The sequence below is a fragment of the Branchiostoma floridae genome, chromosome 16 (assembly GCF_000003815.2).
Source record: "Branchiostoma floridae strain S238N-H82 chromosome 16, Bfl_VNyyK, whole genome shotgun sequence".
NCBI lineage: Eukaryota > Metazoa > Chordata > Leptocardii > Amphioxiformes > Branchiostomatidae > Branchiostoma > Branchiostoma floridae.
This window is the reverse complement of record NC_049994.1, coordinates 9,138,715-9,154,249: the sequence shown is the minus strand read 5'-3', so window position 1 is coordinate 9,154,249 and position 15,535 is coordinate 9,138,715. Positions and strand designations below refer to the sequence as shown.

The following is a 15,535-nucleotide window of genomic DNA, read 5'->3' as shown; positions in this document are numbered from 1 at the left end:
AGGGGGATGGGGCTGAGGGGGGGTGCTGGCCAGACGGGTGGTGGGGGGCAGGGGGTGGCATCGGGCAGCTTCAGCAGGCTGGAGCTCTCTAGCGACCCCGGGGCAGGAGCGTGGAGCTGTCCGGGGTGATCTCGCTGGTGCTTTTTGGCAGGGGAGGGGTGCATGAGCCCTGCAGCGCCGTCGGTGGCCATCCTCGTTGCACCGTGAAGCACGGCCATGTCGGGGCTTCCTGCGTGAGCCCGCTTCCTGGACTTGGAGTCGGGGACGTCGCCCGGACCCTGGTGCTTGTGTGGGTGTGGCAGGCTGCCCTGAGATGGCTGGGTGCCACGGGAATGATGTCGGGATGCCGCGCTCGCCGAGTGCCTGTGGTGGTGCTCGTGGCGATGCTTGTCTTTACTGTTGGGGGGCACCTTCTCTCTGGGATGGTGGTGTACTGTGGACATTTTCTCGTGCCCTGGGACTACAGTCTTCTCATGATGTCTCTGCTGATCCTTGTGGGACGCAGGATGGTGTCCCTGGTGGTGGTGTCTTTCCCTGTGAGCATTCATCTGGCTGGGGTGATGTTTCGTGACGCCTCCCAAGCCGTGCTCTCGCTCCCCTCTGTCCGCCTTAGATTGCACCGGCCTGCCGTACTTGTCTCTGTGCGTGCTGGGACGCTGTGAGTGGTGGGCGCCGTGCGCGGTCGGAGTACCCTCCCTCTTCTCCTCCATCTTCCGCAGGGCATCCTGGTTGATGAAGAGCTTGGGCGGGGACTTTGTTGCCGGGGGAACCAGCGGGGGCAGGGTGGGGAGGTCAGGATGAGATTTCAGGTCCACGCTAGTGGAGGTATTTACAGAACTGGAACTCGCTGACTGCAGGCCTGCTTTGTGGTGTGCAGAGTCCTTCCCTTGCCTGTCATGGTTGGTGTATTCTGTAGGGGCTGTCAAGAGAAAAATACATATTCAAACTCAAACTTCTGACCCTTACAATTCCCATACTTATGGAAACTCAAACTTCTGACCCTTACAATTCCCATACTTATGGAAAAAAGCTAGAGCAATCATCTTCTACTGATGTGAAGTATGATGTATACGTGGCTGGTAGTATACAATGCTGCTTTGCTACATTATGCATTTTCAGTCAGGAACATCAGGCTGACCCCACAAAGTATGTTGGAGTCTTCACTTGAACAGATTTAATGTATTACACACTACCAAAATACAGACAACTTTAGTGTGGATGTTTAGACCAGGACTTAAGATTTCCTAGTAGTAATAGTAGTAGTATATGCAGTGCCCTGTACCTGAATAATTGGAGGAGGACCCAGGCTGGGGCTGGCCCGTAGTGGCAGAACTACCGGAGGCAGTCGCCGTGGAAACAGTGGATGTGGCCTCTGGCTTTGGCCTCTGTGGGGAAACAAACATACCATGTTAGAATGTGATGTTGATGACTTAACTTTAATGCATCTAGAATGGACAAGAAACAGCTGTTAGTCAGGCTTCGGTTTCTTTTTGCCTTACAATCATTGACTCATCACAACATTTATATGTCACCGGTATCTGTCATAAGTCAATTCTGCACAACGATTTCATAAAGCTCTGATCTTAAGTAACGTACTCCCCTCTAATGGGAAAATAAAGCAATTCTTTATTTTCTTACTATGATGAGAAATGACTCTACATATCAGGAATATCTTAAACATGGGTCGTACCATTTTTCCTGAGGTGTGAGCAGCATTAAAGATGGAGGACATAGGGGAATCCCCTGCCATCTGCAACAAGAAGACAAATGTAAAATGTAAGCCGCTTTATCTATTCGTCCTTAGTTCTATACAATATTTGCAAAAAAATGTAAAAATTCATCATACTTTGCCTGGGTGAAACCACCTGAATTAGCAAAAACTTGCAGGCAAATCATACTACCAGATCGGTTTTCATGAAGATTTGAATTACCCTTCTATACATTTACAACAGACCTTTCTGAAGGACCCGATGAAGGTTGTGATACTTACTTTGTAATTGCTAATTTTCCTCTTCAGTCTACTTGGGGTCTTGTCCATAATATGCAGAAACTCTGTGGTAAGACCTAAAAAGAAACCACAAGTATTTGACACTTCAACTTCCTAACAATGGTTTAATCATATAAGACTATTAAACAACATTTTACAGAAGACTACCAAAATCACTGGTAAGAAAAATATAATGAAATCACAAAAGGGAGAAGAGCTCTCCTTGTAACTTACTGTCAAGTAGGTCCAGTGTAACATTGGGGTCAACATACTCCCACCAGTACTTCCCATCGTTCGACCGTGGGATCTGCGGAGTAAAGTAAAATCTTTAGAATCCTATTAAATCCGTATTGTTCGGCTTACATAATGGTTTACCATCCCTTTATGATGGGTAATTGGGTATCATCTACATTTGTTGGCAAATACTTTAGCAAAGAGAAAACCTTCATTCTAACAGAAACATCACTACATTTTGGAAGGCATTTAAAAAAAATTATTTTTTTGCTAACATTTCCAAAATGCTGTCTTTACTATACTAAGCTAAATGAGGTATGAAAAGAAACTGAACTCGGAGCTAATCATAAGCCTTATCCATATCTTATGGGAATGTTCAAATGCTGATCATTTCTCCATCAACGAATACCAGACGATTCTGCAGGGTCAAACTATCAAAGGATCTAATGGAGCTGGAATATGACAAGATACCAAGCCCCGAGTTTCGATTGAAAGAACTGACCTCCCAACTTGCCCACTTGCAGGCGAGGTGGATGCACATGCAGGCCACCACGGTAGGCTTGTACTGAAGACTGAAGGCTGTCAGGTGCAGACTACACACACACATACAAACACAAACACAAGAAAGAGAAGGGAAAACACAAGTCAGCAAAACGATTCAAACAATTTCCAGACTTGCAGCAAGATCAGTAGTTATAACTGTAACACTGAATTTTTCACAACTCTACACCGAGATACCACCATGAGGTATGAATCATCGCCTTTCACAAATATCCTCTCTTTCAAGCCAGCAGTGGAAACCATCACCCCAGTTTTACATCTGTACAGAAGAACAAATGATAGGAATGTTAGTTTGGTCTGTCTGAGTCTTACGGCTACGGAATCTCGCAAGGTTTTCATCACTGGCTTGAAGCTGTAGCCCAACTTACAGTAGGCATTTTCCTTTTGGGTCACTCCTGAGCAAAAAAAATCCATTTTTAGGGAAAAAGAGGACTCTTCAGATAAAAAAAGGCTACTTCCAGTCCAAAGGATGTAGTTGATGAAATATTCCACTCTTTTGCTGCAGGAAACAAATGCTTTTCACAATAACAACTTAGATTACATGCATGGTTCTGAAGAGTCCTCCCTTTCTCTTTGTGTTCCAATGGTTATGACCATTATGTTGGGTCAAACCAAGGACACTGCATCCACAATACATAAAAATCAATTAGACATAGAATAGACAAATATAGTCTTTAACAATCTCCAAACATTTTAACAGATTTCTCTGCGACTCTTTGTGACGTACACCTCCAACCCACTACTGGCTATCGTACACATGTATGCATGGCAAGTCCAACAGTCTGCTCAAGAATCAGCAGCCAGTGTTACACCCTGACCACTCCCTCCCCACCCCTCTGGAGAAATGGTTTCTCCGAGGTTTTGGCAGGTGATGCCAATCACATGGACTATACCATGCCTTCTGTAGGGGTGGTGGAGGGGTCGCGGAGGGGCGTAACACTGCCGCGCTTGTCAGAAGGAGGTGTGCAACCACCTGTTGGTCGCCATGAAATATGCGGTCTGCGCCAAATCCTTGGGGGCTGTGATTGGTCGATGGGGCAGAGCACACCCGCAGTGTCGGCACGACAGCACATAACCAGGATGGCGTACCGCAAAGGTGATGGGTGAAAGGTCACCAGAGGAAACAAAAGAACACTGATTAGCGGTGTACGCATTGTCAGCAGACAAGTACAAGCCCCTTATCAATGGACAGTGTCACACTCTATAGAAATGTACATGTCAAACCATCTACCAAGCTTGCACATTTTCCATTTTCACAAACTTCTCAGGCCACCAAGCCAATCAAATTTAAGCACAGTACTTTCTATGCTACCAGCTTAAAATCTTCTACTCTACATGAAATCCAAGATGTTTTGTTCAGGAAAATTTGCAAGCAAGGGAGATGTTCTAAAATAAAGTTGACAGTAAGACAGTCACTAAGAATCCTTTGGATTTGAAGGTTGAGAAATAAGCTATTGAATTTCTAAAGTCTGCTTACAGACTCAAAACTGAAACATTTCTGTTACTTGTTACTCTTTACGACGTTTCTGTTTTTCTAGACACTTATCATTACTTCAAATTACTGAATAGACTAGAATAAAAGTATGGAATAACAACAACTTCTCCAGCATGTGGTCAAAACTGCAATGATCATAAAACGCAAAGCAGCTAGAATCAGATATATATGTCTTAATTACTTCTTACACCTGAAATATTTACTTGCAGGCCACATTTTTGGTTAATAAAGATAATGAATGGCTCCATTTGACGATCATTGCAGTTTCAACACTTATCACACTCACAAGCAAAGCACAAAGCTCTATGCAAATGCACACAATACAGCTGTTTTGAAAATTTTCAAACTTTCAACTCTCGAAATTGTTTTGTCAATGGAAGTCAAATTTACAGACAAAACTGAATTAACTACTGGCATAGTCTATGACTGATCCAGCGAACAATAAAAAAAAACATTTCAACCGATAAGAGAACATATACATGTCTATTGAAGTTTTGCATTTGTACATTTTTGCTAAATGCATTCTTGAGTTTTGATGCATGGCTATACGGTCGACATATATCATATAGCTGGCAACTGCGAACATTCCTATGAGCTATTGGCAACTTATGGAACATTCACAATAAATTCAAACATTTCTAATTGAAAAGAACAAGCTGTATTGTCTACACTGATGCAAGAAGAACACAGCAGAGCAAACGGACACACCATCACCATTTGTGAGACAAGACTTGGCCATCTCCTGGCCTCTCTGCGCCCTGTTCTGAAAACCTGCAAATTGAAACAGACGGGGTCAAAGCTGTTCAGAAAGTTGAGAAGTGAGTAAATGTTTTATCTTGGTGTACTTACACTCACCTCGGATAAGTTGGGTAGTTTTGACCACATGGGTGTGAGGATGGTCTATGGCAACCTCAAAGCCTGGATAAACGGAACACAAAAACAGCTCTGTGTAATTACATTGATGGAAAACATAATTCTATAAAACACAGAGAAATGTGACGCTTTGAAATTGAGTATAACTTACACAATTACAGATTTTGGCCATTGTCTACTGACCAGAGTATGGTATATCCTATTGCTGACAAAGGAAGCTTTAACGTGGTTACAGGCAACACATTGTGACAATAATGACATCTAACTTACCTAAAGTTTGCAACAGTATACTCTCATTGATCACTAAATCTTGGGCTTGTTGAAGATATGTCTGTGGACAGAAGGCAACAATAAATATTTTCATCAAAATACATTCTTTTCTTCTTCAGAAGCCATTCTGCAACAAATCAAAACATTCTTAGACAGACAACTTTTGTAAGAACTGACACAAGTTGAACTATCATTTTGCAGCACTATGTAAAATAATCTTGGTTCTTCTTGTGAATAGTTAGGAAATAGGTATCAAGTGCCTTTTACAGGTGCACAACATTGGGACTTGCTAGTGATTTGGACCCTGAATCTTTACACAATCTCCGCTCACCTCGCTTTTCGTGTCCAGGTTGGGGGAGTCCCTGTGCAGACATACGTGGGCCACGCGGATCACATGCTCCAGCTTGCGAGGCTGTTCTTCCACTTTGGCAGCCAGGAACAAACAGGCAGCAGCCAGGGCCTAACAAAACATCGCACATAAAGATATAACCTCACATAGTCACAGTTTAGAAACAAGCTACTTCACACTTCAACAGTTTGAAATGACCATGTGCAGTATGGTGCACTGTGGGTAATAGGTTACAGTTGAAGACATCTCTCATTCTTTATGGCTTGCCAGTGGTGTTCTACTTCCACAAATTAAAAAAATTGAAATAACTAAGAAAGTCTAGTCTAGAAATATTAATTATAAATCATGACATACAATGTAAAATAGATACATTAGTATAGCTAAAATTGATAAAGATTATGTAGTGTTAAGGCACCACAAATAAATGGCTAAAGGTACATGTACTTACATTTTTGTGGAATCTTGGTGAAGGAATGGTACATGTATAACCGATGCATATATACAATGGCAGTGATGATACATAGTTGGTTACTGTGGAGACTGGTTAAGGAAAACTTGCATCGTATAGAGTTAGCAATCAGCTTTTGGTATGGATACCTGTATGATCATTATATTATATATAATAATAATCAAAATAGTATCTAAAAAATCTACAAATCTCATTTCAGGAATATACAATTGCCATATCAAGTGCATCCTTCTTGTTTAAGATTAAAAGTTATTGTTTCATCTTAACAAATAAATTAAATGTCAGTTTCATGTGTTTGATCGTTCTACTAGTAATATTGAATAATTTTCAACTGTTTCTGTAGACAAGGTGTAAATTGGTAAATTCGGTCTTAAGGAAGGATTATTTTATTCATTTGTGATTTTTTGTGTGATAAAAACACGTGTGAATACGTGATTACATCTGAAAAGAATCGTACTAATAGTTGACAATACACAGGCCTGAGTTCACGTGTTCCCAGAAGGCCACCAGAAAGGCTTGCCCTTATGTAAATGAGCAGTTGGGAGAATTTGTCTTACAATGGTGTGACTCATGTCACAGGCACGTGATGATATAAAATCTCATCAAAATCGCCACATCTCGGCAAATTTTTGTCATAATATCAATCTTTCATTACCACTGATCATACAGGACTATTACTAGTAAAGGGGTTTGCTGAAAATACTGTGAAAATACAGGTTTACCACACGAGACCGGCGCCGGGCACTCATGACGCCATGACTCAGATGACTGCGCCACAAAGTGGCTCGTTTTAACCCATGATAGGATACACGGTGAGGCGTTGTCCCATGTCCTGGATCAAGTTAGCAGCCTGTTGTCTATAGGAAAGTTCTTTGTCGGCGTCTACGCCACACTTGCGTGTAGGAGTGTCCATGAGTTGTTGTGGTGTGAAATGCCATCGTTCCACCGCCGCCATTACCCGCACCGCGACGAACAGACAACCAATTACTGCGCATGCCCACGAAGGCATCACGGGACGGCCGCAACGCAGCAGACCAACACTGCATTTACACATTTTATCTCCAAAAATAATATTTTCACCTATATTTTTAAATTTTGGTACGAAAATAAAACTTCACTCGTATGAAAAGAATCAACGACAGTGACGAAATCAATATCATATTTTGTTTGATGACATTATTTTTATCCCGGTCTTCTCCCACAGGGTTGTGATGCGGTGCAATGGTTGTGGAATAATGGCGACAGAGCTGAAAGGAAGAAAGCCCTTGTTCCAGCTTCGCTTCCATTTGGATTTACAGGAATTGACGACGACTTTTTAAATTTTTTTCAGGTAGGTGATGTAGAAGTGATGCTCTTATTTCTTGGACGGAGTGAATTTCCAGTTGTGTCGACTTATTTTTCGTGAATTCCGGGGAAATTCGGCAGCGGCAATGATATGCAAATGAGCTTAGGGATAGCAATGGCGGGACAACACACCACCTGGCATCATGCGTAACACAGCAGAGGCGAACTTTATAGAATTACAACTAAAAAACAGAACTATTTAGGCCAAAAGTTAACTTTCACCGGTATTCAATCTACGTCAACTTGTGTCAATATTATTTTTTTTGGAAATTTGTCGCTTTCAGGCTGTTGAAAGTTTGAAAACATAGCTGAACATATTGAAAGGCTGGTAGCAGTTGGGAGAAACAAGTTGTTCATCAGTAAGTTTCGTATGAGACCTTGACTTGATGTATCAGTATCGAAGTTGGTGGTTTGAAATGAACAGAATTGCATTTTAGATGGGTAGGAACCTTAAATTGTGCTGTACACATACAACAGTACATCCCAAAGAAGCAAACAATGTACAGATTATGTTCCTGAAAATCTTTTGTCAGTTTTATTTTGGCATTGTTACTGTTACTAGTTCATGTCATCATGTGCCATCATGTCATCATCTCCAAGAGACTTATCAGAATGTTTGGTAGCTTTACTTTCAACGTGACAGATAAATAGTCAACCAGCTACACTGGCTACTTCAGTACCTTGCCTTTTATTTGACAAAATTGATTTTTTTTAAAGCAAAAGTGGACATGGACATTACGCAAATTCTTATTAATTTTGTTATTTCATATCTACATGATTTGTAGTTGTTTTGTTGTGATATGTATTGATTGGTCATGTTTCTTCAATTTATTACAGTTTCTCCTGTGAAGCTTTGGAAAGCAGACATAATGTTGAAACACAGAACAGCAACCTTTACTCGAGTCAAGGCTACACTACAACAGGTACTTGTATATTCATGCTTGTTTGTTAAATGGTTGTCAAGGGTGACCTTCAGTAGTAAACTCCTAGTCACAAGGGATGCCTTTGAGATGTCCATGGCTCACTGTAAATTTGGAGATGTTTTGCAGATACTACTGCTCGATTTTAAAGAAAGCCATGTGTATTGTTGGTTTATCTTCTTTAGGCGTATCCTGTCTACCATTCTATATTTATTGTAGCTTGCCAAATGGCAGGACTTTTTCTGCATAGCAGTCTCAGAATCTTCAAATGTTGTGTGCTTGTGCCTAAGTCAATAACCCTGACCTCAAGATACAACCTTACTTATAGGTTGCTGGAGAATATTTTGTTTTTGCCCTTATGGCTGATGCTTGAATATTTAACATTTTAATTTTGTTGCAGGAACAGTTCTGTAACTACATCCACCGTAGCTGCCTCCAGCCACGAGCAGAAGGTTCGGAATATTGTATCCGGCACGTGTTGGAGGATAAGGCAGGGCCGTACCGTCAGTGTAACTACGTGTCAGGGAAGTCTGGCAAACGGTGCTCCAACGCAGCACCCAAAGCAGCCAACAGGGATGGGTAAGTCTTAGGTCTTGGATGAATACTGTTGATTGTGAAATCTCTGGTATTTTTTTATTTATATTTTTAATCAAGTACAAAAAAAGCTGTATACATGTATTTGCATCATTACAGATGATATGCAGCCCATACAAATAATTCCAATCATACTGATATTACAACATTAGAAAAAAGGAAAAAAAATGGTACGTCACGTTACAGCCGAAGTCTCGAACGTTACATTAATGTGATCCATAGTACTATAAATGCAGAAATATTCGCAGTCGATTAATGTTCACGGTTTTTGCAATGACCACTTCATCGCGAACTTAAAACCACCGCAAACATTTTCTATTATGGTATTAGACTGCAGTCTATGGTGTTACCGCGATATTAAAACCACCGTGAAAAGTCCTTTTCCCCACTACCGCAAAATTAAATACATTTACAGTATTACCATCAAGTGAACATTTCAAAGCCTACTAGCCCATGGAAAGTAAGATGATAGGTGAAGTTGAGTGTTGAATCTGGGTACAATGAAGAGAATCATCACACTACAAGCATAATTTCTGTCTTCCACTCCATTACTCAGGATAAATCTTGAAATGTCAACAATGTTTTTGTTTTTTCACAAATTACAGCATTCTTTCAACCTTCAACTAAAAACCAGCAAAAACCTCCTTTACCTTCTTATGTCAAAGTCTCCCTGAAAGTTAGTAAATCACAATTCACATAAGTACAAGCTTGTTTCTTTGCATATTGATCTTTCATGTCTCTGGTCAACATTTCCAAGTGTTTTTTGTGTTGTTTGTCAATCCACAATGTTTATTTTACATACAGCAATTGAAAATACATTACATATCCTTCATGTAACTAGTACATGTATGTTGAAATTGATTTGTTAGGGGGCCAAATATCATTTGTTTAAATGTACAATCCATCTGCGTACAGTTACTGCAGCGAGCATGCGGCTCGAGCAGCCATGTGGCGCCAGCGGGCTAACAGAAGGAAGCGACCGGTGGACAATTCAGGCCCCCTTCTGGAACACCTGCTTCACTACAGCCCGGAGCTGGAGAAAAGTCTGGGGAGGGCCCTGCCACAAGCTAATGTCATCTCCTCATCCAACCAACCAAGCAGGGTCTTAGGTTAGTGGCAGCCAATCAGGGCTTGTGTTACATTTAGCTAGAAATTAGGCTGATGTAAAAACCTTGCAGAAATTACAAACACCAACCAAACACTGGGTTTAAAGCTATAACGGGTATGTATGTAATTTTGCACCAGGAAGCCTCAGAGTTCGAATGCCCTATTTTCATGTTGAAGTTTTAAAACTGTATACTGCTTGGTTTCCCCACTTTCTTGTATCTTTTTTAGAAAAGGAAAGTAGCCAATCAATCACCGATTATGCCCTGATTAAATGTGGAAGCCAGCTTATATTTCTAATGTATCTGCTCCAGATTATGACTACTCAAGTGAGAGTGACCAGGAGCCTATCCAGGTGGACCAGGCATGGAGAGGAGATGGGGACAGCGATGCTGAGAGCATTGACAGTGAACAAGAGGACCCTCTCAAGTAAGTACACAACTCAACATCAGTTCACATACAAATGTCAGTCATGAAATACTTGCAGTGGAGAAATTGCAGTATTTTTCTAAAGGTGTAATATAAAGTGAAGAAGAAACTCCAAGATCATTTCCAGGTAACCTGGTTAAGACTGTAGGACTTATAGTACTGCTTTTCGTAAATTATACTTATAATGAATAACTTCTTGTGAATGCGTACACTGCAGAAAGGTGTGTCACTTAGTCGTTCTGAGTGTTTTCCAAGACTTTCCATATCTATTGAGCAAGCAGGTTTTTGATGCCATGTTGGTGTGCCTATTTGCATTTGGTGGATTTTAGCTGAAACATACATGGCATCTGGTGTTTTCCTTGTACATTTTCAAGCATTTTGTTGCTATTGCCTTTTTTTGAGCTGCTTTGAAACTATGATTTGTTCCCTGAAATGCAAATGGCATCACCAATATGGCAGACACAGAGAAAAATGCTCTCGAGAGATCTTGAACCTTTGATGAGCCTGTTTTCTCCCCAGGCATGCTGGAGTATACACTGCAGAGGAGGTTGCCCTGATCACCCGGGAGAAACTGATCAGGTTGCAGTCCCTGTACATAGATCAGTTCAAGAGGTTGCAGCATCTCTTGAAGGAAAAGAGACGCAAGTACCTCACCGCCAAGAAAATGGAGCAGGACATTCTTGGTGAGTGTGAAACACCCCTATCTTTAAGTTAGGATGACCAGGGTATGTTTTGCTAGGCGATTAGGATGTGCCATTGTCTCTCCCTATCTGAAGATATTGGATGGCATCCAGGGGCTTTGTTTTTGAAGAAAAAATCTGGCCAAAACAGTTAATATTGAAGCATATTTAAGTCTTAACCTCCTCCCTGCTGCCTAAACCTCTAACCCTTGCAAATCTGGTTCAAAGGGCTACCTCAGCAGTTGGGAGGTTACTGCAAATGCAGAAATTTTCGCGGAGGTTTTGTGTTCACGGTTTTCGCATTACCAATTCGCCGCGAACTTAAAACCACCACAAACATTCTTCCATGGCACAGTGCTACCGCAAACTTAAGACCACAGCGAACAGTCCTTTTTCCCGCTAACGTGAAATTAAATCCCCGCGAACTTAATTGCATTTACAGTACTTATAGCAAAAGTACCTGTCTTCAACAACTGTGTAGTAATTATCAAAACAACCATGTTGTAAAAAGTTTGAGTAGTGTTACTTTTCTTTTTTCCTAGGCTCTGTGATTCCTTCTACTGATGAAGACTTAGACAGCTCTGACAAGGAGAAACTCCGCACCCTCCGCGCTACCAAGCGATATCGTAAGCGTCACGGAGCCGAGGCCCTTCTGCAGAGCAGGTCCAACGAGAGGAGAATCGCTGCATCAGAGAGCCACCTTGTCACCAAGCCCACCCCTCCCCCTCGCTGTAACATCATTATAGACGGGGAGAGATGTAGTCACAATGTGGTGCCCATGTCAAGATTCTGTCTTCAACGTATCCTTTTTTTATCAAATTTGAAGGTTGAAAATCCTTCCCACACCTTTTGTTGAAAGTAATGGTGCTCGTCTCCATTTCAATTGCCAAAGGGCTACACATGCCACTACAGCAGGGTGCTGGTCCACTGGTAGTGATGTGTGTTCAACTCCCATTCTCTTGCATCCTTGAAGTTCCCAGAAAAAGATATGAATTTACAGTACTACAGTGAGAGGGGGAGAAGAGTGCCTGACACAGATAATGTTGTTTTGTCTTGACAATGTTGATTGGATAACAGATTAACATTTGTGTGAACCTTGACCCCTAACCCCAGACATCCTTCACGACCCTCACCAGGTCCTGTTCCAGCACTGCTCTCATTCCACAGGAGGGATCGAGATCTGTGACAAGCCTGTCGCCATGGGGATGGACAGAACCACCTGTGTTCTACACTCACCCCTCCCTCCGCAGAGGTTCAAACTGCCTGAGAAAGAGGAGGAGATGATAGTGGAGGTAGGAAGACAAAACATGTTCTTGGGAACTGTACGTTTACTCTTCAGAATTACTGTCAGCATTGTTATTTAGACACCTTTTTATTTAAGGTTGTAAATTCTAAAGCACAACAAGGGTATTTAAGATACTTCTTTCATGATAATAACTTGTATACCTGGTTATAGGTGTAGAGGAGCAGGAAGTGTTATAAGTCAGTGTTGGCAGTGTTGGCACATTGTAGCTTCCTGTGTGTATATTGTACTTTTGTGTTGAAGAAAGTTTAATTTTGTACTATGATCATTACCAAGACAGATGAGCTTCCATGATAATTGTAGCTTCCTGGCTGTTATACCTTGCTTGTTGTTTGAAAAAGGACTACATACAATATGAGCCAATATGAGAGACTTATTTTCTTGTACATGTATCACGGTTTTAAAATCCCCACTTAACAAACTCTCACTTTAGTACCTTCATTTAATTTATCACAGTGTCATTAATGAGACTTCTTTATGCCAGGAGGTGAAGCCAGACGTTATGCAGGTAGATGTGGAAGAAGATGACAGCAAGCCCATGGAGGTCACAGCTTCAGGGGGCAAGAGTCAAAGACAAGACCTGGCAGAAGCTGACACCAAAAGTGGTGAAGAGGGGACCAAGGAAGAATCCTCGAGGAACCAGGAAACAACAGCCCTGGTAGATGAAACACCAGCTACCTCCGCCCAGCCGGCTTCTCAACAAGTGAGCATATCTCTGTATAATGTAATTCTTAAATGAGTGGTTTTATTATTATATATTATTTTCATTTAGTCTGTATGCATTTCCATTGTATTGCTATTGTGCTACAGAACCTGCTGCAACCCATAACCTGAAACAGCACTTTAACCTCCTTTTGTAAAATGAAGTCCTCACAAAACTTAATTATTATACATTGTTATATACAAATGAAATGTGTTTGCACAAGAGCTTTCCTTTCTTTCACAAACCAAATGATATACTGCATTATACAAAGTAATCTAAGTTCCTTCACTTCACTACTTACAACTTGAAGATATGATTATATTTTACCTATGTTTTGATTATTACTAACAGTGCTCTTTATTAATTGCTTGTAGAAGTTGTTTGATATGCTGAAATATTATTTGTTTGTCTTATTCCAGGAGTCCATGGATACAAATGGTGAAACATCAACAGCTGTGTCATCATAAATGTACAGAAGATCATATGTATATGGGCGTAAACTAACAAGTAAACTTAAAAGAACCCAAGTACTATATTATTTTATTATCACATAAAGACCATACACCTGTGTTGAAAATATTATGTTCATGAAAATATTGTGTACATGAAAATATTGTGTTCATGAAAATGTTGTGTTCATGAAAATATTGTGTTCATGAAAATATTGTGTTCAATGACAATACATTTTGTATTTACAAATAAAAAACTTTGTATGAAGTATTTTTTGTTGTCATTGTGGTCTGGTATTTGAAGAATAGGGAACTACCAACTGAAGAGAGAACAGATACATAGATGTACAAGTGGGATCAATGGCTAGCTTGTTTGTTAATAGTAGTCATCTGATAATTTTCATAAGCTTGCAAGGCCCAAAAGGGACAAAATTACCACTAGAAGTCTACGACCCAAAGTAGAGTTTACTAGTAGTCTGTTAGCTTGCGTAACACAGTCTCTGATTGGGCCTTCTTCCCCTTTAGGGGCCCGACTAATGAAAGGGTAGCCTTCTCTGCAAATTACTGGAGTGGTAAACGGAGTAATACATGAATGAGGCAATAAAGACCACAGGAAGGGTAACTACAATATATGTTGACAAGCTATAATTGTGGATCTGGAGAAAGTCAAGTCAAACATTTTAGAATGGTTGTGTCCACCCTCCTGAAAATCATAGCATCGCCGGTTCCCCAACCACTTCTGAAACATCTTGAATTGCAATGTCAAGATTCACTTAGAGATGTCGTAGATAATGAGGCTGATTTTCATCATATAGATCCACCCATTTTGAAGATTGTAAGGGGGCCAGTTTTCACGGTAGGGCCAGATATTTGTGAAGGACAATGGGAATCAGTCTGGGCTATTTTGAAAATAGCCGTATTGTTTCGCAACCAGAGTCAAAGAACTTTATTTGCGTTTGGCAGACTTCACTGTCTTAATGATAGCTAGTTTACACAAGGATAAAAGCTCCTTGGTTTACAGTTCTTAAAAACTAACTTTCGGAAGTCCGATCGTAAGGGGTCGCTTTTTTGCGGTTACCGAAGGGTTCGCTTAGCGGTTAGCGGTTATCCCCCAGGTGAGCCTTCATTCGTATGTAGAAAAGTTACAAAGTAATTTTGGGTACTCAAATCACTTTTTACCTTTTGCCCACGGGTTTTACTATGATATTCAAGTGTTGAAAGTAACGCACATTATGTTTGAAATTTCGGAAGTCCGATCGTAAGGGGTCGCTTTTTTGCGGTTACCGAAGGGTTCGCTTAGCGGTTATCTCCCAGGTGAGCCTTCATTCGTATGTAGAAAAGTTACAAAGTAATTTTGGGTACTCAAATCACTTTTAATCACTTTTTACCTTTTGCCTTTGATATTCAAGTGTGAAAGTAAAGTGTCGAAAGTAACGCACATTATGTTTGAAATTTCGGAAGTCCGATCGTAAGGGGTCGCTTTTCTGCGGTTACCGAAGGGTTCGCTTAGCGGTTAGCGGTTATCCCCCAGGTGAGCCTTCATTCGTATGTAGAAAAGTTACAAAGTAATTTTGGGTACTCAAATCACTTTTTACCTTTAGCCCACGGGTTTTACTTTGATATTCAAGTGTTGAAAGTAACGCACATTATGTTTGAAATTTCGGAAGTCCGATCGTAAGGGGTCGCTTTTTTGCGGTTACCGAAGGGTTCGCTTAGCGGTTAGCGGTTATCCCCCAGGTGAGCCTTCATTCGTATGTAGAAAAGTTACAAA

General features: G+C 41.0%; 2 protein-coding genes across 5 annotated transcripts; one reads left to right on the top strand and one right to left on the bottom strand.

Moving 5' to 3' along the window:
* Window positions 1-2: 2 nt before the first annotated feature.
* On the bottom strand, window positions 3-7,244 carry LOC118403550 (cyclin-T2-like; the record flags this gene model as incomplete). The annotated part of the gene is made up of 12 exons (XM_035802284.1): window positions 7,048-7,244; window positions 6,218-6,300; window positions 5,752-5,879; window positions 5,421-5,481; window positions 5,133-5,195; window positions 3,756-3,801; window positions 2,724-2,814; window positions 2,222-2,294; window positions 1,991-2,064; window positions 1,691-1,750; window positions 1,283-1,385; window positions 3-919 (listed from the first exon to the last, which is right to left on the bottom strand). Coding segments are annotated over exons 1-12 (1,845 nt in total), but the record flags the coding sequence as incomplete, so codon positions are not given.
* On the top strand, window positions 6,340-14,015 carry LOC118403195 (KAT8 regulatory NSL complex subunit 2-like). 4 transcript variants are annotated; one of them, XM_035801769.1, is made up of 12 exons: window positions 6,340-7,050; window positions 7,443-7,568; window positions 7,867-7,941; window positions 8,420-8,505; window positions 8,903-9,081; window positions 10,012-10,205; window positions 10,515-10,629; window positions 11,149-11,312; window positions 11,852-12,109; window positions 12,423-12,601; window positions 13,097-13,315; window positions 13,735-14,015. In XM_035801769.1, the coding sequence occupies exons 4-12, from the start codon at window positions 8,452-8,454 to the stop codon at window positions 13,780-13,782; spliced, it is 1,410 nt and encodes a 469-aa protein (XP_035657662.1). In that variant the 5' UTR covers window positions 6,340-7,050; window positions 7,443-7,568; window positions 7,867-7,941; window positions 8,420-8,451; the 3' UTR covers window positions 13,783-14,015. The 4 variants fall into 4 exon arrangements, with proteins under 4 accessions (XP_035657662.1, XP_035657660.1, XP_035657661.1 ...); XM_035801767.1 differs by lacking the exon at window positions 7,867-7,941; XM_035801768.1 differs by lacking the exons at window positions 6,340-7,050; window positions 7,867-7,941 and adding an exon at window positions 7,318-7,336.
* Window positions 14,016-15,535: the final 1,520 nt, after the last annotated feature.